The sequence below is a fragment of the Dendropsophus ebraccatus genome, chromosome 15 (genome assembly GCF_027789765.1).
Source record: "Dendropsophus ebraccatus isolate aDenEbr1 chromosome 15, aDenEbr1.pat, whole genome shotgun sequence".
In the NCBI taxonomy this organism is placed as follows: domain Eukaryota; kingdom Metazoa; phylum Chordata; class Amphibia; order Anura; family Hylidae; genus Dendropsophus; species Dendropsophus ebraccatus.
The window spans coordinates 45,976,320-46,000,826 of record NC_091468.1 but is presented as its reverse complement, the minus strand read 5'-3'; the positions used below and the strand labels follow the sequence as shown (position 1 = coordinate 46,000,826).

General features: G+C 42.4%; 1 protein-coding gene across 2 annotated transcripts in view; it reads right to left on the bottom strand.

The window, feature by feature from the left end:
- The window catches only part of EML6 (EMAP like 6), a 120,651-nt gene that overhangs the window by 80,712 nt on the left and 15,432 nt on the right, over positions 1–24,507 (bottom strand). For both annotated transcript variants that reach the window (XM_069955520.1, XM_069955521.1), the window contains exons 2-7: positions 13,254–13,413; positions 11,983–12,081; positions 8,120–8,188; positions 7,700–7,885; positions 7,440–7,575; positions 615–816 (exon numbers count right to left, since the gene is read on the bottom strand). In XM_069955520.1, the coding sequence (XP_069811621.1) occupies positions 615–816; positions 7,440–7,575; positions 7,700–7,885; positions 8,120–8,188; positions 11,983–12,081; positions 13,254–13,413 (852 nt within the window). The remainder of the gene's footprint in view (positions 1–614; positions 817–7,439; positions 7,576–7,699; positions 7,886–8,119; positions 8,189–11,982; positions 12,082–13,253; positions 13,414–24,507) is intronic.

Genomic DNA, 24,507 nt, shown 5'->3' with positions numbered 1-24,507 from the left:
ATTTACAGCTACATCACCGGGCTATCTCCTCTGAAATAAGCACTGACCTCTCTGACCTCTGAATACTGGCTTTCACACAGGTCCCACTGTATAATCCTTTGTTCTCTGCTCTCTGCTGGCGACTAATCTCCCTCCTCCCCTCTCCATAGGTTACACAGGGTTGTAAAAAAGTCTAGATTTCCTGATAATGAGCAGTGAATGAGAGAGGCGGGGGGGGGACCTGGGGAAAGACTTTTTGAATGCAGATAATGGCAGATTTGCCTAATAAACCCAATTACAAAGTTTCTTAAAATCGCCTGGACTATTGATTTCTGCAAAACAAAAAAAAAACAACAACGACAATGACACTTTAACTCCACCTCACCCTCCTGCACTCATTGGATTCTTCTGTCTATTACTTGGACTGCTGACCCTGAACCTGTGGGACCTGCCAAGACTCTCTTGTCTGTATCCGATTTCTGTACCGTCGCCATGACCTACACCCGGACCAAGCTTCACCTTTGCCTGATCTCAAAGACAAATTGGTTGGCTACCACATTGGGTTCACACTGCAAGATCAGATCAGATGGGCCGACTTGTGTTTAATGACAGGAGTTAAGATATATTATACATACCTTACAGATCTATCATCGCTACCAGTAACAGCTAATGGTTTCTTGGGGTGCATGGCAAGGGCCCAGAGCTCTCCCTCACAATGTCCCTGCATTATCAACATGGGCTTGTCCCGTTCCCGCACCATCACTTCAAAGATTTCACTATCTTGGGTCCCGGCTAGAATTCTGTCTCCTTTCCAGCACACGCTCCGGATAGAGAGGCCTGTGTAAGCAGAATGGATAGAAAAATAGTTATTGACCCATTTTACCGTGGTGGAAGGTACAAATTTGTTCTGTATTCCTTTAAGCAAGCTCCGTCCAAGGTTTTGCCTAAGCTTTTCTCGTTACTTGATGACCTTCTCTGGACAAGGCTGATGGCATAACGCTGAATTGTTAGGTACTTACTACCCGTATCTAATCAACTTACCAAGAGGAAGCTCAGAAATCAGAGGAGAACGTAATAAGGTTAGGCACATACAGAAGGCAGCTGGCCCTAGGTTTAATATAATGCTCTTCAAAATTGTGAATTTCTTTCCCATAGCATTGTATGTAGAGAACCTGTGCTTTTATCATCTCTATAGCATGGTCTGTTTGAGACCCCTTTTTATCAACATGTAGTTTAAAGGGGTCGTCCAATTTATTTTTTTTATGTATCATTAAACCCCTCTTGTTGGCCTTAAAGTGACTCTGTACCCACAATCTGACCCCCCCAAACCACTTGTACCTTCAGATAGCTGCTTTTAATCCAAGATCTGTCCTGGGGTCAGTTCGGCAGGGGATGCAGATATTCTCCTAAAAACAACTTTTAATCCTACAGCGCTGTGTCTAACGGCCGGGGCTTAAATTTGTATATGCATTAGGCTGGCACCACCTCTATGTCCTTCCTCCCCACCCTCCTCATCATTAGGAATGATCCAGGAATATTTACTGCCGTTTGAGCTTTGCACAGGTGTATTAACGATCAAGCCCATGTTCATTATACACACAGGTGGGGAATAGGAAGCAATCTGCCTGGAGCATTCCTAATGATGAGGAGGGTGGGGAGGAAGGACAGAGAGGGTGTGCGAGCCTAATGCATATACTAATGTAAGCCCCAGCCATTAGACACAGCGCTGTAGGATTAAAAGTAAATTTTTACCACAATAACTGCATCACCTGCCGAACGAACCCCAGGACAGATCTTGGATTAAAACCAGCTGTCTGAAGGTACAAGTGGTTTTGAGGGTCAGACTGTGGGTACAGAGTCACTTTAAAGGGGTACACCAGCAAAAATCTTTTTCTTTTTAGAAAGTTATATAGATTTGTATTCTACTCCTATTTAAAAATCGCCAGTCTTCCAGTACTTATTAGCTACTGTATGTCCTGCAGGAAATGGTGTTTTCTTTTCAGTCTGACACAGTGCTCTCTGCTGACATCTCTGTCCGAGACAGGAACTGTCCAGAGCAGGAGACGTTTTCTATAGGGATTTGATACTGCCCTGAACAGTTCCTATCTCAGACAGAGGGGACTGTGTCAGACTGGAAAAATATAGGACTTCCTGCATGACATACAGCAGCTGATTAGTAGTGGAGGACGTGAGATTTTTAAATAGAAGTGAATTACACATCTATATAACTTTCTGAAACCAGTTGATTTGAAAGAAAAAGATTTTCGCTGGACAACCCTTTTAATAATTTAGCAATTTACATGCCTGAAAAAAGCCACCTTTCTCTTCTCCGTCGGTGCGTCATGTGACTTAGCGATGTCCCCGTGATAAATACACACTCCAGCCCACCTCTACCGCCGACAAAGTGCCCAGTTCCACACCAAGCCGAATGCAATCCACAATCCACAAGAAAAACAAAGTGATCCTGCCCCATGTTAAATCTTAACGTCTTTATTCTATGTAACTATAACTGGCAATCCACAATGAGGACACAATGAGCCAAGCATCCAAGCGTTTCAGCATATTCCCTTTTGTCTCAGATGACGTCCACTTTATTAACCCATTCATTTATACACATCCAAATAAAGTACATGCTGTATATGAAAAACTTGATAGATGCAAAGCAATAATAAAACTGGTTACAAAATGCTAAAAACACTAAATAGCCTGGATTTTTATATGAATTATTCATAGATATGTGTCTACATATGGACGCAAATAAAGTGCAACAGTTAGTGAGGGAATTTAATAATGAAACAGCGGTTCTCAGCGGAGGTTTAAACCCGCTGGAGCTCCTGTGTTTAATGTGAATTGCCAGTAGGCTTCCCGATCTAATAATCTGCAATGAATATCCCCTCCTCTCGGATGTGGTAGAACGTTTTCCATACCATTTATGATGCAATTATTTCACAGTCCATTTTTTTTTTTATAAAATGCAATGAGGAACCCGATTTATTCCTGTTCATGCTGTTGTTTACATCATTAAAGGGGTATTCCACTCAAACATAACTTTTTATTTATTGCTGCCCATGGTGAGACTAACAATTCCTTCCATACTTATTATCGTTATTATCTTTTCAGTCTCCTTCCTCCAGTTTTGAGCTGCTGCTTTCTGCTAAGGACACAAGAAACTGTCTGAGGGCTTTTCTTTCTGTCGCCCCCCTCCCTTCTGAGACAGTTGATGTAAACTCCCTGGCTTTATCTGCAACTTTGTTGCTTTTTGGTAATGCTGGGATGGTTAATCTGAGGTCAAGTTGCTTATGAACTCACTTTGATTAACCCTCCCAGCATTACAGTTGCAGACAGGGACTTGTTTACATCAGCTGTCTGGGTAGGGAAGAGGGAGGAGGGGGTAACGGAGAGAAAAGCTCACACATATTTTCTTGTGGCTTCAGCAGAAAGCATCAGCTCAGGACTGGGGGAAGGAGACTGAATACATAATAACAAGCATGGAAGAATTGTTAGTGTCACCATGGGCAGCAATATATAAAAAGTTATGTTTAAGAGGAATAACTCTTTAAAAAGGCTATTTCACCCATTGCCCATGCCAATTTTAATATATGGGTTGTGCATCCCACATATTCTTTATTACATTCTAAGATGTAACAAGATTCGTAGATTCCTAGAATTACAATTTATGAATTCTCAGATGCATTAGAAATTCTTTTTTTTTTTTTGCATATTTACATGTCCTGCAGGGATTAGTACCACACTTGAAGAATCCTTTGCTTATTAAACCACACTTGCAACAATTCATCTCCTAGTTACACCCCTTTTTCACATTTTGCGCCAATTTCTCAACTCTTGAGCATGTGATTGTGTTTTACTATTATAGATTTAATTCAACAATACTTGGGGGAGGGGTTATATACTGAGGATAAAACAGGTTTCTTCATTTTTTATTTTTATTTAAAGGGATAAAATTATGAGATCACGGAGGGTCCGACCTCCTTTCCCCCCCCCGGCGATCTCCGTATTACCCCCCGCCTTCTGTGTTATGATTAGAGCCGCGGGTACGGCACGAGACCCGTGGCTCTATTCATTGCTTTACAGACGCCGGAGAGAGACGAGCACAGCACTCTTCCGGCTAACTTGGCTCTTTCCAGCACCTGGAAATGAATGAATAGATCTGCGGGTCACATGCCGTACCCGCGGCTCTATTCATAACACAGAAGCCAGGGGCTAATACGGAGATCGCCGGAGGTCAGACCCCCATGATCTCTTACTTGCCCCCTTATCCTGTAGATAGGGGGCTAGTTAATTTTTCTTGGAATACCTCTTCAAGGTGCGTTCACACGTACAGGATCTGCAGAAGATCTGCAGCAGATTTGATGGTGCAGATTAGAATCTGAAGCAGATTTGATGGCCCAGAATTGATTTGCTTTAAATCTGCAGCTTCAAACCTGCGCCATCAAATCTACTGCAGATCCTATACGTGTGAACGCACAGGATCTGCAGCAGACCTGCAGCAGATTTGATGGCGCAGATTTGAAGCTGCAGATTCAAAGCAAATCAATTCTAGGCCATCAAATCTGCTGCAGATCTGCAGCAGATTCAAATCTGCGCTGTCAAATCTGCTGCATATCCTGTACGTGTGAACGCACCCTTAACTAAATCATTTCAGTTTTTTCTGGCTACAATGTTCTGTGTCCTATCAAAATGGTTACTTGTGTATGCTCTGTTTGCATATATGGTATAGAAAAAAAAAAAAAAAAGTAACGCATCCGAGAGAAGAGGATATTCATCGCAGATTATTAGATCGGGAAGCCTGCTGGCAATTCACATTAAACACAGGAGCTCCAGCGGGTTTAAACCTCCGCCGAGAACTGCTGTTCCATTAATAAATTCCCTCGCTAACTGTTGCACTTTATTGGAGTGCAAATGTAGATATATCTATGAATAATGCATATAAAATATCTAGGCTATTTAGAGTTTATTTTATTTTTTAGTATTTTGTAACCAGTTTTATTATTGCATTGCATCTATTGGGGCCCAGCAATGAGATCCACTTCTCATTGATCGTGTATGGCTGATTTTAACTGCACAGAATAAAGACTTTGAGATTTTACATAGTGCTGGATCATTTTGCCCTTCTTGTGAATACTGTATTTGGCCTGCAGGGGTGCTGCACGAGAACTGAACACTTTTTATTGTATTCCCTGCAGATGACCTCTAAAGGTCTTAGCAGATGACGAACCACTCCTATTTTGTCACACAGGATCCTTCTGTAAAAACAACATTATACCTGGATGTGGATATAACAATATATTCTATATATGTTTTTTCAGAAAGAAGGGACAAAACATACTATAAATGGTTAAATCAAGAGGAGTGAATAAACAGGGAGCAGCACTACCCTATTCACACAAAGCGGCAGGAACATAGACCTCGTCGGAAGCCAGAGCAATAAAATAGAAGCAATGTTGGTGCTCAGCGTAAACAGACACAGTTCACTGATGGCAATCTTGTACAAAAGATAAAAGTGTTGCGGCACTCACCATATATTCTCTTCAATATGAGGTAGGAGGAAGGATCGGCACCTCAGCCCAGTCCGCTGAGCGTAGATATGAAGTCTATGAAATACAGGAAAACTTGGCACTCGGATCCGAGTTTTCCTGTATTTCATATATACTCTTCAGGCTTTATTGAAGTTCACAGATACATAAAAGTACACCAGACAAAAAAGCAGGCGAGGGAGGACGTACAAAGGTTCAAAGAGCGACGGCCGTTTCGTCTCTTTGCGCACCTTTCTACGTCCTCCCTCACCTGTGTTTTTGTCTGGTGTACTTGTAGGTATCTGTGAACTTCAATAAAGCCTGAAGAGAATATATGGTGAGTGCCGCAACTCTATCATCTTTTGTACAGGATTGAGGTGTGAAGCTGTGACGAAGTGTGCTTGCACACGAAACGGCTGTCGCTCTATGCATCTTTGTACGTCCTCCCTTATATGTGTTTTTGTCCGGTGTACTTTTATGTATCTGTGAACTTCAATAAAGCGTGAAGAGAACATATGGTGAGTGCCGAAACTCTATTATCTTTTGTACAATTCCCAATATATATACTTGTATACATAATAAAAAGACATTGAATTTTAGTTTGCACAAATACGTTTTCATTGACTATGAGCAATTATTTTTTAATATTTATTGTATATTTATGCTGTAGGGTATGCCTGTACCTAAAGGGCTGGAGGGAAGGTCACATGACCCATACAAACAAAAGACAATTGAATTTTCCTCGAACGGTTTAAAACTATCCAATGAATAATAGAAACCATGTGTATGTAACATGAAAGAATCCGTCAGAAGCCATAATAGAGAACCTTATACATAACGTATTGCACATGGCAGAGCTATGGATTTTTCCTGAAGCGTGATCGCCCGTGCAAACTTCAGCGCTGTATATTCACAATGGAACAAGTTCAGACAAACACTGGAGACACATCAGTGTTAGTGGGTTATTTTTTAACCAGCCACCTGCTCTATGACTTAACAGATGGTAACAAGAAGGATAATTGCAGGACTGGGCTTGTACATTGTAAACGGTGAGACAGATTCGTTGTTCATTCTGAAGACTGTTATTTATGGACGGGGCGCCAAATGTAGAAAATATAAAGTGGAACTGGAATATACCCTGTATAATAAAATAGGGCGCTGAGTTTGGTCCAAACATGAAACAAACCAGGACATCCAGCCACTCAATTATTCAGGATATATATACAGGGATGACACCTGATGTAGATATCACTATATCTATATGAGAATATTATTGTAACCAGAGCATGAGTCCTTACAGCTCCATATTACTCTGTGTGCCACTGTACAGTGCCTCTATGAACAGTTTACCTCCATCAGCACCAATCAGCTCATCTGCATGATTAATTGTGTGGTAGGGCTGCACGAACGATCGCTGTATCATTTGTGCGGCCTCTTAAAGAACCACACACTTAATAGACAGTTATGACATAACCAGTGCATATGTCATAGATGTAAAAGGTTGGAATAAAACTTAAAAGGGGTATTCTAGCCTGTGTAAAAATGTATTTGCTGCGGGAAAGGGGGGGGGTATAGGAAAAGAAAATACTTACACCCCCCTTTCTGCTCCCATTCACCTCTCTCCAGTCCCCTGATCTTCTCTCTTCTTCCTGCTTCCAAGACGAATGCCAATGGAGGCAAACAGATGTTGCGGAGAAGCAGTGGGGGATTGGGGCAGGGTTAGTATGGCTTTTTTTTCTATTCCTCCCCCAGCCATCCTGCATATTCATTTTTACAGAGGGGTCAGAATACCCTTTTACAACTTTTACACACAGATTCAAAGATGACATAAAGTAGTAAAACCAATCAGTGTTATTAGATAGTGATCCAATCTGGAGAAATGACTTGTACTCGGATTAAACTGAAGGATAAAAACATATCACCTACCCTTATAACCTTGTTCACTTTCCCGGAGATCGATTTTAGTGATTGGTTTGAAGTCAATGTCCCATAGACGAATGCATCCATCTCTTCCACCAGTAGAAAAGCCTTCTTCGCAGGCATACATACTAAATATCCCGGCCTTTAATGTAAGAAGAAGGAACCAAATAGATTGAGACTCAGTACAAAACCGTGCAGAGTGTATTAGCAATTATTACCTAGGGCACAGTACAGAGTGCCCTCCATTATACACCAGTAACACTTACACTGTGAGCTCCTTGAATGGTCCGGACCAGCGTCAGACCTTTCCATACGTAGATGTCTCCATTTAATGCACCTGAGTATGTGACGTCATCTCTTGCACATGATAAGCACAGGATGGTCTGTAAATCTCCAGTTTTCCCAAAAATCCCTCTCTTTGCTGTGAGGGCATTTCCACATAAAGTCCAGAACTATAAAAACAGTACAATAAATCCAATATGATTAAAAATACAAAAACAGGAAAATAAGTAGTACACAGAAAAATAACTGCTTCAGTGTAATACATCTACTCTATGGGAGTGTTATATAGCTATGTTATATGGTACCAGTACGTAGCACTTTTGTAGCCGCTAACATGCTATATACAGGTACTATAGCGGCAAAAAGAAACCGAACAATTTAAGGAAAACTATCTAATAACTCACCTTGATATGTTTGACCCCAGAACTAACCAATCTGTTTTGCTGATATGGATCCCATGATATATCAAAGATCTGGAAGAAAATACAGTCATATTTATTAGACTCTTTAGAGAATTAGAATCTAAAAAATTCTTAGCATTTGATGAGTTGTCTATTAGCATGCATGGCCTTCATGTGTCACTCTATAGCTTCTATATATTAGTCAGATGCATCAGCTTGATTATAGAGGTCAATTATCCTATTAAAGTAAAAGTGATTTGAATAATGGAAGCTACTACAAGAAAATCAAATTATACATACGACGCTTATCCCAGCATTGTAAGAAGTAGGACTTGGAATAGGGGTAGGTGGAATTGGTGACCGATCAAAAATCTGGTAGGTGGAAGTCAAGGGGTGGCCGCCAGTCATGGCACTATTAGGGCACATAACTGACTGTACATATCCTATAAATAAAATACACTGCAGAGTGGCACAGAGGGAAAGAGAACCCTGAAGCTGAGGGCTCACAATCTACAAGGATAGGTGGAAGAAGAAAGTAAGTGAGAAAAGAAGCTGTACATATAGCAGTGCTATGGCAGCAAGGCTCTTGTAGGCCTTCAAATCTGCTGCGGATCCTGTACATGTGAACTCACCATAAGTAGGTGACCTCACATAGGATGCAGTAGCACAAGTGGGAACAAGGTTAAGTTCATGATCAGGATCAGTCAGAAATCAGAATGTGAACAATAATTCAGGTAAGACGAGTCAGGGAGAGAATGAACCACAAGCAATAGGCAAAGCATGGCAGTACAATTCCCTTTTAGGCTACGTTCACACTACGTATTAGAACGGCCGTTCCGTGACCCGGCCGGGTCATGGAACAGCCAGTCTCTGCCAAGATCATCCCGGACGGTACTGCAGTACCGTCCGGATGATCTTTATGGCCATAGTATTCTGATGCAGGTGCATCAGCGCGCGCCTGCATTAGAACTTTCCATACTGCACAATAAAGCAAGCGTCTGAAGCCGCTTGCTTCATTGTGTGAACTGACAGGGTTTCCTATGGCCGCAATTCACTGAATTGCAGCCGCAGAAAACTAACATGTCAGCTCTTTGCGGAGCCGCAGGGGATCCCGGCCGGAGCGTATATGGTGTGTATACGCTCCGGCCGGGATCCCATAGCAGAAGAGGCTATGTTCCACTCCGCACAAAGTACTTTTACGTAGTGTGAACATAGCCTTAAACAGACCACCACGGCCAATATTATCTTTGAACACCAGTTCTCCTAGCGACTAAATTACAGTGTGCAGCAAGGACAGGAGAACCACAGCCCGAACCAGCAGGACCGCTGCAGTAGACATAAGATTGACAGAGACTGGGGGAAGCATCCAACCAGGTGACAGAAAAAATTAAGCAGGTAAAGCTGAAGAAGCCAGCAGATCCTAATATCTAAGCAATGCATTGATAACTGCCCTTGTTTGGATGGAAAGGGTAGTTACAGATAAGAACACTAAGGAATTGGGTCTGGGGGTAAAAATGAATGCTTATCCATCTCACAGTTACCACGCCAAACTTCAGGGACCAAGAGTAGGGGGTGTCGTGCCTTGGTTTCCAAAAGCGCTTACGCCACCCTTAGTCAGAAGAATACAGAATAAGCTATTCTGTCATGTCATGATGGCTGCCGGAACATTGTGTCAAACCCTCAGTTCTCCATTAGAGAATACAAATACTTTAAGTGGCCCCTGTATTATATTGACCTTGCCAATATAATACAGGGAAAGCTGAACGTTCTCCTCTATTATATCGCGTCTACTTTTAAAAGAGGCAATTTGAGTAACAGAAGCATTACGCCGCTTGATCGGCTTTTAACATCCTTTTCTGAATCCTGCAGACAAGAGCGCGGAGGGAATTTAATCTATTATATTCCAAAATTTCCATTTTGCCGTGCAGTTTATAGCGCTCTTTGTGTGTTTAGCAGATGCGGGCAGGCATCGTGATCAATGTGCGCCTGCAATACTTTCTTTTCGGAGACGCGTAATTGCTTTGCTTTCCATTTGGCGCCCAGCATGAGAAAGTTCAGTCTGAGCACTTGGATCAACAAGCACATAATTACACCAACAAAAACAAGATTGTAAATTTCCTCTGAATGACGCTCTGCAATTAATATATTTATGAGTCCCTTTAAAAAAAGATGATGAAGGGATGAGGCACTCACTATATATGTCTTCTTAAAAGCAGTTGATTTGAAAGGATTTTTTTTTTGTTAACTCAATTTCAATGCAGGTACATAAACACAGACATGTGGACAGACGACAACCTGTTTCGCGTGCGTCCCTGTACGCTTCCTCTCGGCCCAGGGCCGAAGGGAAGCGTGCAGGGACGCATTCGAAACAGGCTGTCTTCTGTCCACATGTCTGTGTTTATGTACCTGCATTGAAATTGAGTTAACAAAAAAAAAATCCTTTCAAATCAACTGGAGATGAAAAGTGCCAGAAATTTGTTATTTACTTCTATTAAAAAATCTCAAGTCTTTCAGTACTTATCAGCTGCTGCAATGTCCTGCAAGAAGTGGTATTCTCGCCAGTCTGGAGAGCAGGAGAGGTTTTCTATGGGGATTTGCCATTGCTCTGGACAGTTACTGAGATGGACAGAGGGGGCAGCAGAGAGCACTGTGTCAGACTGGAAAGAATACACCACTTACTGCAGGACATACAGCAGCTGATAAGTACTGAAAGACTTAGGATTTTTTAATAGAAGCATATCACAAGTCTATGACACCTTTTGGCACCAGCTGCTTTGAAAGAATTTTTTTTATGAACTACCCCTTTAAAGGCTTATAACTTGTCATCATTCACAAAGAAGCCTTACTTTGTATAATTTATTCAGATAATGGACTACCTTTATGGTGGATTCACCCCCCCAATACCTTTACCATAATACTTCATACACCTATGAGGGGAGTGGTCGGTTTTACCATTCATTTGTATGTAATTCACCTTTGTGGGTGAAGCATAAGTACACAGAAACTGAACCCTTATACCAGAGGTAGGGAACCTTGGCTCTCCAGCTGTTGCAAAACTACAACTCCCATCATGCCTGGACAGCCAAAGCAAAAGCTTTGGCTGTCCGGGCATGATGGAAGTTGTAGTTTTGCAACAGCTGGGGAGCCAAGGTTCCCTATCCCCCTTTCTTATACCATAATCTCCATTGTGGTAACCACTGTTTTGATGCTTGCTATGGTTGCCATCAAAACTGCTGTGTACTCACTGTATCTTGTCCTCTTTCCCAGTTACATGATGCTATTTTTCCTATTCAAGCTCCATTAATAAATAATGAAGCATTCTATGATTTCTTGTTAAAAGGGTACTCCGGTATCAGAAAGATATAAAACTTTTTAATATAATGTTATTACCAATAGTCCGCACTTCAGTGGCTTTTCCGTGCATCAACACTGACAGGAAATGGAAAATAGAATGACTAGAAAACTTATATTGACCTCACTCTTCCGTGAAAACGCATTATCCTCAGATTTTTATACCTCATGTTAGAGTACCCTTTTAAAATAGAGAATTACAGTGGACTTCAGTACCTTTTCCATGTGTAATGTAAGTGTACAATAGAACTTCTTACTATAGAGGTGTCTCTCTTATAGCGATCTGGTGCCAAGATAAAATTAAAATTAGGAGATAAAGCCCACAGGGTGTTCACCCAGGGAGCTAAAGCCAAGCACAGATCAGCCTTTTCACTACTTATTTATGCCCTTCTGCAAGTTACTTGGTTATTTCTTTACAGTAACGTAACATTACTCTTTTCTCTTACATCTGGACTCATTATAGGCAAGCATGTAACACACACACATATATATAGTATATAGGAGGCTCACAGTACCCGGTCTGAATGGCCGGTAGCAGTTGCTAATACTTTGCCTTTCTGCCAATCCCAAATGCAAACAGTGTTTTTGGCATCCAGTCCCACAGAGGCGAGGCGCTACAGAGAGAAAGAGAGAGAGAGGCAATAAGAGATCAGTGTATTACTGTAAACTTATCTAATAAACAATTCATAGCACAGTGTAAGCCATACATATATATTATTTTCAGACAAAATTCACAATATTCATTGCACTTTAAGGCTATGTTCACACAACGTAAGTAAATGGAACTTACATAGTGCTGTCTTCTGAGGGAATCCGGGACGGAGTGTATACACAGGGTATACACTCTGGCCATGGATCCCTGGCGGTGCCGTAGAAAACTGACATGCCTCTTTTCTGCGGCCGCTATTCATTGAATAACAGCCACAGAAAACCCTGTCAATGCACACTATGGAGTGAATGGCTCTGGCCGCACGCTCCATAGTGTGCTCTGGGGAGTTCTGATCAGAACTCTGTGGCGCTAAAGATCATCTGGCCAGTACTGCAGTACCAGCCGGGATGATCTTTTCATAGACCGGCCGTTCCGTGATCCGGCCGGGTCACGGAACGACCGGTCTCAAATGTAGTGTGAACATAACCTAATATTGTAAAAGAAAACATAAATAATACAAACCACAAACACTTGTATGATCTGAAATATGTGGATTTTAGGTGCATAAAATCAAGCACACAGCTATGTAACAGCAATAGACAAACATGGGCAGTAGTAGTAGAGCCTAGTGGCTTAAAGTGCAGCACTGTCGTAGTTTGCCGCCATTGCCACAAATCAGTTTTGAGCACAGAAATTGACGTACTTTCCGCATTTTAAAATAGCACTGTCCAAAACCTGTTCCCATTAAGTTCAATAGTAACAAGGAAGCAGTAAAGTGATAAAAGTCAATAGAAGTTTCTGCGCTACCCATGACACTAAATCAATGGAAAATCAATCATTCAATGTAGCATGGGGACAAAATAAGTAGGTTTGTATATTGATATACAGTAAATGGGGATTCTTTACTGTAATAGGGAGGGATTCTTTTTTCCTCTGGGTACAGGGTGATAGGCCAAACTATGTTGCTGTCATGCTATGGGGCACCAATCTGCTAGGAGACTCCATTTAGTGTGACAATATGCTATGGAGCTAGTATGTATATGGGCGATATATTCAGATAGCAGTGTATGTATGCTGTGGTGGTGCTATCCTTCTATGGTAATGTGAAATATAGAAGACGGTTTATTAGATACCAACCTGTCCTTCTGAATCAAACGCCAAGCCGGCTACTCCATGCGTGTGCACATCTTTGAGGATGGAAACTGTCTGTACAGTGTATGAATCCCATATACATATATAAGGGTCTTTTCCAACCTGTCCTGTGGCAACAAGGGTTCTGTCTGGATGTAAAGCAAGGCTGCAGGCAACATAACAAGGAAAGAAGAAAAAGAAGAAGACACATTATGGAATTTCTAGTGGTTTTACAATTAAATCAAGATTTCTATTAATCCCATCAGAAATTATATTAATATAAGTCAGGAGTAAGGAACCTCGGCCCTCAGGCTGTTGCCAAACTACAACTCCCATCATACCTGGACAGCCAAAGCTTTAGCTTTGGCTGTCCAGGCATGATGGGAGTTGCAGTTTAGCAACAGCTGTTAAGCCAAGATTCCCTACCCCTAATATAAGTGAATACTGACAATATTGTATAGTTACCTAAGTGTAATGTTACCTTTAACATCAGTGTACTGTCTGCGTAACTCAGAAAAGTCACTACTTTCTCTCTCTTTTACTTGTCCATACATATAACATATAAAACATAGAACATATAAACGCCAAACCTGCTGTATTCCTAATTCTGCCATGATATACTGGAACCTGTAAACCCGTACCAGCTATATTACCATTATATGTGGAGCACAGCATTTTACCTTCCTCCTAGCCCCAATCCATCACTCACCCTATGAACACGATATGTTTGTGATCACTCTTTAAAGGGATTTTCCAGAACTCTCAGGGTCTTATTACACAATACGATTATCGGTTGTACTTGGTCGATTACCGGCCATTCCAGCCGATTATCGTTTCGTGCAATAGCTCATGTTAAAATGCAACGATCAGCCAATATGCACGAGGTCGGCTGATCACGGTCTTTCAGCATGTTCTATAATCCTGATCACAATACCGACAGTCTGCTGCCACCACTCCCATTACACGGAGCAGCGGGCCTGTCCCTTCCATAGGCCACCCAAACAATCTATGGGCCCCTCCTGCAGCTCCCAGCGCAGTCTGTGAGCGTAATAGCATAGACAGCAAGCGGGGAACAAGGTCAGCGCTCGCTTACTTCTCATTATCGGGCCGTGTAATAGGGCCTTTATACTGATGACCTATCAATATCTGACTGGTGAGGTGCCAACAATGATCACCTGTGTGAATTGCTGTGTGGATGCTGAGACCCCGACAAACACTAAAATGAACAGGAAGAAGTGCTGTCCATGCGCGCTGAAGATGGGCTCATAGACTTTCTTTATAGCTCGTCTTTAGCTAATGAAGAGGAAGAATATTCAGCTGAGTTTTATTTCCCAAAATGTGAAATGTATTATAGGGAAAAAGATGGCCAAAGGAACATAATTCATGAACACTACTATAGGTATAAATGCACTTGGAATCTATCCCTTTAAAAATTAGATGTTTGCCCTGGAACTAGGTTAGGCCATTAAACATAGATAATTCATGTAAATTGGGATTTTTTACATGGGGAATTCTCTCAACTCGGCAGAAGAATACTTAAAGTGAGAATAAGGTGGTGGGATGTATAATCAGCTCTGGGAATAGCACAACATCGGCTCAGCAAGGCAAAGCACTTGTTACAGTATCACACATCACTGGAACATCGCTGGAAAGAACCTGAGAGAAGTTTGTTCCCAACAAGTCTTTAGCGCCATCATAAACACAACAACAACTTTTATAATATATCAGGTAATGGCTTAAAATTCATTAATTAAATGGAAACTGGTTCTGCCGAAACGTAAGTGATGTGAAATACTGTAAAAGTCATGGAATAATATAAGGCAGACGACTGTGAGTTTCGAATTTTCTGAACTCTTTAAGGGGGATTTATCATTGTTTCAGCCAAAACGTACACCAGGAGGAAGGCACAGGTTCGCCTGTTTCTCCCTGGCGTATGCCTGCCGTATCCCCTGCTTGCCTGATGGGCAGGCAGGAGGGTGCGGGGGAGTTGGGGAGCATGGAAAGGCGGGGAGAAGGTATGGCCTCATCCGGCGGCTCATTTATCTGGAAAAAGGTGCAGATTTGTTGCGCTGGGGGCAGGGTCAAGCCCATGGCCGCCTTTTAGTGAATTTTGCCAGTAAAGGGGGCGGGCCTGATTTAACTTAATAAATGTACCCCTCCGAGTCTTCTACACACAGAGGTGGTCATCATGGCACAATAAGATGCTTTGGTGCAATATTCCTTCCCAGAGGGAGGCACTAGTAATTATGCCCAGTGTTGCTGTTGACCAGTGGGTCTCTGTAGGCCTCACTGTACTGGGACAGTATGGATATGTCCACACTACGGACTCCCTGTGGATCACCTGTGGATTCCACAGCTCGCCCCCGCTTGCGGACGTGCACATCTCCGTTGGTCCCATAGGCTTCATTCTATGGTTTGCCAGATTCCGCTGTCCGCCCGAAGAATGAACTCACTCATTCTTCGAGCGGACAGCGAAATCTGGCAAACCATAGAATGAAGCCTATGGGACCAGCGGAGATGCACGCGTTCGCGAGCGGGGGGATTCTGTATTGTGCACATACCCTATAACCTTAATACATGCCACCAATACATCATATACTGGAAACAGAGCCCTGAATTTGAGGGGGGGTCTTACATTATTTTGTAGATTTTGTTCAGTTCTGAAGATATTATAGACTTGGCTCATATATTTCTCATACATCACTTCCCTTCATAATAAAGTGCTCATATTTTTCATCAAGAAAAGCTGAATGCTATACTCTATTTCAGGCAATATCCCAAGGCACCACAGTACTATACATCAAGCAGGAATGGGCTGGTCATCTGTGCTGTTAGGAACAAGGAGGGCACGGACGCCCCTGGCATCATTTACCAGTCAAGTAGAAAGACGATTTCTGGGAAGAGCTGATGTGCGTGGCCACGGTCCTTGTATTCTCCCCTAGCTAACCAGTAATTAATTGTGGAGGAATTCCCAGGACTTGTTTAGATTACATTTTCCATAATTAAAACCGCAAAATGCCGTTATCGTTATGGTTTCCTAATTAATCAGAGAGATCATGTGTCTGGCCCCTAATTTAGGATGTCAGGATCCGGCTTGTTGGAAAGGCAAACAAGGAATCTAGGGCAAAGGGAAGAATTATGTACAGGGTGAGCGCCCATCGCTACACATAATCATCCACAGTCACAAGTATGGCTGGGAAGCAGTGCACATTGCATTAAAACAGTGAATTTCCTGTCCGTCAGCCATCACCCTTGCAAGTAACCAAGCTGTGTAATTGCCATCTATTAAGTGGTACGGTTCTCATAACTGCAGTTATATGACAGCAGGCTAAGGCCTCCGTGTGTACACACTCCAATAGCACAGCATTTTCTGCATGAGAACCAGGATTAGACTTATCAAACATGGTGTAAAGTGAAACTGGCTCAGTTGCCCCTAGCAACCAATCAGATTCCACCTTTCATTTTCCAAAGAGTCTGTGAGGAATGAAAAGTGGAATCTGATTGGTTGCTAGGGGCAACTGAGCCAGTTTCACTTTACACCATGTTTGATAAATCTCCCCCATACTGTATGTGTACAACAGTCACCTACTCTTTATTTCCACCAGTAAACCAATTGTTACCAAAAACTTTTGGCAGTCCTTGGTTATTAAAAGGCACTTTGCGGCTTTAGGCTATGTTCACACAACATATTTTTTCGAATTTCTACGGCCGTTGTTGCCGATTGCAACAACAGCCGTAGCTAATACAAAAAAAAATATGTTGCCTATTTGTCTATGGGATCCCGGCCAGAGCGTATACACATAGTATACGCTACGGTTGGGATCTCTCGCGGCGCCGCAAACAACTGACAGTGCACACTATGGAGCGAGCGGCTCCGTCAGCTTGCTTCATAGTAAGCAGTGGAAAGTTCTGATGTGAGCACACACTGATGCGCCCGCATCAGAACTCTGCGGGCCGAAAGATCATCCGGCTGGTACTGGAATGTCGGCCGGGATAATCTTTCCAGAGACCGGCCGCTCCGGGTCACGGAACAGGCGTTAGGTGTACTAATTCCAACTGCGGCCCAGACAGACTATTGTAAACGCGACAGAACTGTTTTACATGACCTGTGCTATGCTAACTGTTGAGTTTTAAGCGCCCAAAAAGGTGTCATGGCTTCAGTAAAAGGGGTATAGCTGACAGCCGCCGGATGTTATTTTCAGCTGCAACATCACAGCTTGGCTGAGCAATTGCCCATTTAGCCAGGTAGTGACTGGGGTATGTTCCCTCCCCATTCCCCCCCAGCTTCCTAAAACTTTTTAATTTGGTGGGACACCTTTAAAGGGGTACTCTGGCGAAAATCTTTTTCTTTCAAATCAGAAAGTTATATGGATTTATAAATGAAATCTATTTAAAAATCAGAGAGCACTGTGTCACACTGAAAAGAATGTATCACTTCCTGCGGGACATACAGCAACTAATAAGTACTGGAAAACTTGAGATTTTTAAATAGAAATAAATTACAAATTTATATAACTTTCTCAAACCTGTTGATCTGAAGGAAAAAGATTACAGTAATATATACATTATATACAGTAATATATACACTATGGGGGACATTTATCAAGACTGGCGTAATTAAAGCCAAGTCTTAAATAGTCTTAGATAAAGCCCCGCCCCTCTTAGTACGGCTGGCCTGCCCTGCACCTGGCGCAAGCATTGCACAAAAATCTACATCTGATCAGAGCAAATAATAATTTGGGCACAGAAGGAGACCACGCCTCCTCCCCTCCTTACCATGCCCCCCTTGCCCATCAGGGGATATGGCTGGTGTAGGTTATTAAATGTCCCCCTATATCTCTATACAGCGACATTATAGGTATATATATCAGCTACACCAGTGCTTTAAGAGCAGAGTGGTGGTCGGTAACCAAGACAACAAGCTGTCAACAATAGGAGGGAAAGAGCAGCAGATCAGGGGAAGGAGACAAGTTTGAAAAATTTATTTATGTGCAAAAATATTACATTACAATAATAGTTGAGATGGGACTTTCCCTTTAAAAAACGACTTTATCATAGCCGTGACAGATCTGTTGACAGATGTCCTAGCGAGTCTGGTTTTGAAGGATTTTTTAAATAATTGTATGCTCAGTAGGGTATATAAAAAAATAAACTTGTTGCCTTTGTATATAGACTATGCAGCCTAGCCAATAGGCTAGTCTGCCGTTATTTACCTCAGGATTCCCGGTCAGTAATTCAGATTTCTGTGCGGTCCGGTATACGGTTGTTTTGCTGCTAATTGTTGATATGCTAATTAGTGGGTTCAAAGCATTTGGGGAGTTCCTCATGCTCCCAGAGCACCCCCTCAGCCCGCCTAGCCTGCCCCCTTCCGGCCCACCCACTATTCATATATGCATTGCTAGGCAGGTTGTTACAGGCTGCTTCCTGCATATGCACCATAACAAGCGGCCTAACTATGCATATATGAATATGCATAGTGGGCGGGCCAGGAGGGGGCAGGCTAGGCGGGCCAGGAGGGGGCAGGCTAGGCGGTGTTCCGGGAGCATGGGGAATGCCCCAATTGCTCCGAACCCGCTAATTAGCATATCAGCAATTAGCGGAAAACTATTGTACACCGGATCACACAGAAATAACAATTACAGACAGGGAATCCTGAGGTAAATAGCGGCTGGCTCATATCAGCAGGTTCACTGGCCCAAACCTGCTGATTTATTAGGCCAAGTGCCACTTTATTAGGCCAACAGTCAAAGTCAAGCAAAGCCAAGAGCTGCCCAGGGGTACACACATATACAGCACCTTGGCTTTGGAGATTTGCATTGGACTCTAATAGGCAGCATTATAATTTGGCATCACCATGGCAGATTAGCTTCCTCCCTAGCATGTATTAAATGTTTGATATTTTTTATGACTTTCACCCCTTTCAGCACTTGCACTCTATTATCTTATCCTAGCGGCTGTGAGGTAACAGGCCTGACACCGTGCAGGTGTTATAAGTCTCGTTTATGAAGCATCATGACAACAGCGACAGATAGGAAGCTAATAGACTCTCACAGGCCTCCCGCTGTCAGGAACAGAATTGAGAGGCAGCTTCATAATAGACAGGCAAACAATGGTAGACAAACTGGATTTCTCAAAGCTTCGATGCAAACGCGTCTATAGCTGAAAGAACTTTGCCACGCTGAATTTATGAGCGCCGTGTCAGACTAAATCACTGGCTGCTATTTATAGAGATGGACTCCTTTTCTACATCATAGCGGCTGCTCCGATAAAACCGATTGCCTCTTATCCTCACACAATAAGACATCTCAAAAATCACGTAAATCAAATCCGCAGCATCAATGGTAAAAGAAAAAAAAACTAAGGCATGAAACGTTGTGTACAAGAAGCTTAGGCCTCAGCGATATTCTGGGGTTAGGGAGGTGGATACAACAAAGGGGGACCAATATATATAGATCAGCGGTGCTGAGTGTCTGTGTGTGTGTGTGTGTGTTGGGGGGGTAATAAGAGGCCTAGCGATCCCCTCCTCTGTAACGCAGGCCCTGTGGTAGCTAGGCCTAGCCTACCTGGGATTGGCGCAGTTGGCACAATGCCATGATGAGTTCATGGGGCACAGTGGCATATTTATTTAGTTCAGGGTCACTGAGTCATCATAGATGAGTTCAAGGGGGATAATATGTGGCAGTATTACGGTATATTCAGGACCACACAATATGTCTGTATTAAATTTAGGGCACACCATGATACAACATAATATTCAGGAGCACAGTGTGTGGCAGTATTATATAGAGGAGCGCAGTGTGTGGCAAATTTATAATCAGGAGCATAGTGTATGGCAGTAGTATATTCAGTATCTTAAACTAATAGATTATTGACCATACTTGGCCGATTGCCGTCCATTCCGGTAATAACTCAAGCTGAAAGACAACGATCAGCCGACACGCAGCATGTCTTTCAGCATGTTGAATAAAAATGACAATGATAGCAAAGGACTGCTGGCCAGCGCTCTGTGTAATAGGAATGGTGGCAGCAGACCACCACTTCTCGTGCCCCCTCCCCCATTTGATGTATGTGCATGTAATAGAGGATCAGGCGAGCACTGATCTGATAGGTCAGCACTTGCTTGCTCCTGAATACGTATTATACACAATAGTTCTAAAGGACACCTGATCTACTGTATATGCCGGTCTCTGTCTAGCAGAGTTGAATAACCATAAGGTAACTATGTCCAAAAACACAATATCGCATAATAGCCCCTCTATAATATAATCACACAACACAAGGCTATACTTTTAAAATATTTCAACAATTTTTATTATCATGATTAAAAATCTCAAAATAAATAGATACAGTGCAAAAAGAATCCAGTAATGTCGGCAACCAAAAGCCACAATGTCAAAGTCCCATGTTAACATATATAGGTAATTGCAAGCATATAAATCATTGCTTGTGCACATGTAGTGTATCCACATGGTTCACTCAGCACAAATATATATAACCTATTCACTCTTTTCCCAATCATGAAAATGCTTATGGTCCTTTTACACGGAAAGATTATCTGACAGATTATCTGCCAAAGATTTGTAGCCAAAGCCAGGAATGGACTATAAACAGAGATCAGGTAGTAAAGGAAAGCCTGAGATTTCTTCTCTTTTCAAATCCATTCCTGGTTTTGGCTTCAAATCTTTGGCAGATAATCTGTCAGATAATCTTTCCATGTAAAAGGGCCCTTACCCATAGTGGAGTATGTAGTAGGGAATAAAGAAAGAAAAAGAAAACAGAATGACACAGTTCAGAGACAACAGAGATGAGTCCAACACCCATAGAGAATGACGGAGCGCTGGACTCTCCTGTCATTCTCTATGGGTGTTGGACTCATCTCTCAGCGTGCGCGCCGGGCTGCAGCGGCTGAGATCTTCATCACCCGACCACCTCCAGAAGCGGGATTAGGTAAGTATAGTGGGCTCTAACGGGGGGTCGGGAGCCTGTCACCCCGGCACGGGGGTGACAGGTTCCCTTTAAGTACAGACAAAAAAAACAGAAGGTGCAACAGCAACCCACAGGTGCAAGAACTTACCATATATACTCCTCCGAGCGTACACACGGTAAACACCTGCTCTGTAGATATTAAAAAGTGAGGATCATAGCAACTATTTGATCAAACAGAGTGTACTATGTCGCCGCGTTAAAGGGATTATCCAGCACTTTTACCCCTCTCTTGTCTCCAGTTCAGGTGTGGTTTGCAATTAAGCTCCATTTACTTCAATGGAACTGAGTTCCAAACCCCACCCAATCTGGAGACAAAAGGGGGGGGGAAGTGGCCATGTTTTTGTAGCGCTGGATAACCCCTTTAAGGCGTCCTCAGAGACATGGTCCCTACTCTAGCATTTTCACACTGTTGCATCTTCTGTTTTTTTGTCTGTACTTTAGCCACAAGCAGCATTCAACCTGCAGTGTGAACAGAGTCATAGATGTGCTGGTAATTTTTCCTTTTTTTCTGTTGAATGTGGGGTGTGTGGCTACCTCCTGTTGGTTTGCACTCCACCCATGTCCCAATGGTGCTTTAAAAGAGATCATTTGGCTCCTGGTAATGGTCCTTTTACACAGACAGATTTATCTGATTATTAAAGGGGAACTCCGGATAAGAAAAACTTGTTTTCTATTAAAAGTACATTAAAAGTTAAAGGGGTTATCCAGCGCTACAAAAACATGGCCACTTTTCCCCCTACTGTTGTCTCCAGTTCAGGTGCGGTTTGCAATTAAGCTTCATTTACTTCAATGGAACTGAGTTTCAAAACCCCACCCAAATTGGAGACAACAGTAGGGGGAAAGTGGCCATGTTTTTGTAGCGCTGGATAACCCCTTTAAATATATGTGTCTATACAATGTATTACCGTATCTGTACGGTTTTGCCACACTGGTAGCTGATAGAAATCCAGAAAGTGAAGAAAAATGGCCTCTGTGTCAATCCACATTGTCTCCTGCTCCTTCTGCTATCCCCTCTTAGGAGACAAATCTTCCATGCCTCTGTCTCACATTGTGTGTGTTTGTTGAGCACAGGCTGATGATGCAGACAGGGGGCAGGGCATGATCTCCCAGGAGGCTTGGCTGGATCCCTTAATCCCCTGAGTGATTCACCATCTCTAACCAGCCAGAAGCAGATGTTGCGGTGATTTCTATAATTGTGCAGAAGTGTGTAGTGAAATAGGGCTGTGTTCACACATGTTGGAGTGTCATTGCAGTACTGCAGCGTATTCACAAAAATGATGCAGTAACACAGGTAAATGATGCTAAACGGCAGAGAGGATAAGAGCCCTATTGTGGGGCTCAACTTCAAAGATAACAGATGTTTGATGATAATATGTGCGTGGAAATAAAAAAAAAAAATCTAAAAGTTCTTTACTTTATTCCAATATCAGCGTTACAGGTAGAGAATACAGTGTGCTGTGTGGTGTTACAGGTAGAGAATACAGTGTACTGTGTGGTGTTACAGGTAGAGAATACAGCATGCTGTGTGGTGTTACAGGTAGAGAATACAGCATGCTGTGTGGTGTTACAGGTAGAGAATACAGTGTGCTGTGTGGTGTTACAGGTAGAGAATACAGTGTGCTGTGTGGCGTTACAGGTAGAGAATACAGTGTGCTGTGTGGTGTTACAGGTAGAGAATACAGCGTGCTGTGTGGTGTTACAGGTAGAGAATACAGTGTGCTGTGTGGTGTTACAGGTAAAGAATACAGCGTGCTGTGTGGTGTTACAGGTAGAGAATACAGTGTGCTGAGTGGTGTTACAGGTAGAGAATACAGCGTGCTGTGTGGTGTTACAGGTAAAGAATACAGCGTGCTGTGTGGTGTTACAGGTAGAGAATACAGTGTGCTGAGTGGTGTTACAGGTAGAGAATACAGCGTGCTGTGTGGTGTTACAGGTAAAGAATACAGCGTGCTGTGTGGTGTTACAGGTAGAGAATACAGTGTGCTGAGTGGTGTTACAGGTAGAGGATACAGTGTGCTGTGCGGGTGGGACCACAATGAAATCATAAACTACTGCAAATAATTCAGTAACACAATTAAACTGCAATGTGTGAACACAGCCTAGATGTTTTGCAAGAGGGCAGGGACTGTGATGAACAGCTGAGGGAAAGCATTGCATTCTGGAACCTGTAGTACTGTGTATAACTGATAAACCAGGAAGTGCAGAAACACAAAACAGAACAAACCCCCCCAAAACAAATGGATTTTTGGTAGTAGTTTCAAAACTGGAATAGATAGGTAAGTTATGCTATATGCTTCTGCAGAAGTTTCATTTTTTTAACCTCTACCTGGAGTTCCCCTTTGAAGCCAAAGCCAGAAACAGGCTATAGACAGAGAACAGGTCATATAGGAAAGACTGAGATTTCTCCTCTTTTCAAATCCATTCCTGGCTTTGGCTTCAATAATCTGTCAGATAAATATGTACCTTATGTGTAAAAGGACCCTTAGGATAAATCAATATCTATGAGTACTAAATAAGGCTTTGTTCAGACAGCCATAGCTGAGCTCTGAGGGATCTTCATATTTAGCACCAATTTAGGGTAAATATATTTCAAGGGAAGTTTTTCAGAAACTCCATACACGGCCCAACTGCATTTTTAAAAATAAATAAATGGTAGTATAAAAAGGAGAGGAAAAGATATGCCAGAGAAGACAGCTGGTTTACTTTTATAAAATTATATGTTTAATATATTCTAAGTCAGTCAACTCTACAAAGCAGAAATATGGGATAGAAGCCAGAAAAGGAAAAAGTAATAGACTCACTCCACAGAATATGAACAGCTCAAGTCAAACAAAAACATGATAATTCCCTTTTTAAGCCATTCACAGGCTCATAAACATGATCTAATGCAGGCCAATGCGATATACAGCTCTCCAGCTGTCACATAGCCACAAGTCTTCCCTTGATTTTAAAGCCTTCAAGAAAGGATCTTCCCATTCAGATTGTTGGAGTAATTTATTTTTCCCGTCATCAGAATATCATATCATGACTGACAAGAAGTTAATAATGTGAAAGTGGGAATGACAATTTGACAGGAATCCCCGCTACTGTGAGCCTAGGCCTCCGAACACCTCAATAGCTGTCAGCTGATGAATACTTCAGCTTACTGTTATCTGCCCTGATTTTGTTCGGATACTAAATGTTCGAGTACCATACAAAACTTCAGGGGTAAAGTTTTGGTGTGTTCGGAAACCGAGGCATTACTGTATATACACAAGCCAAAAAGACAGGAATG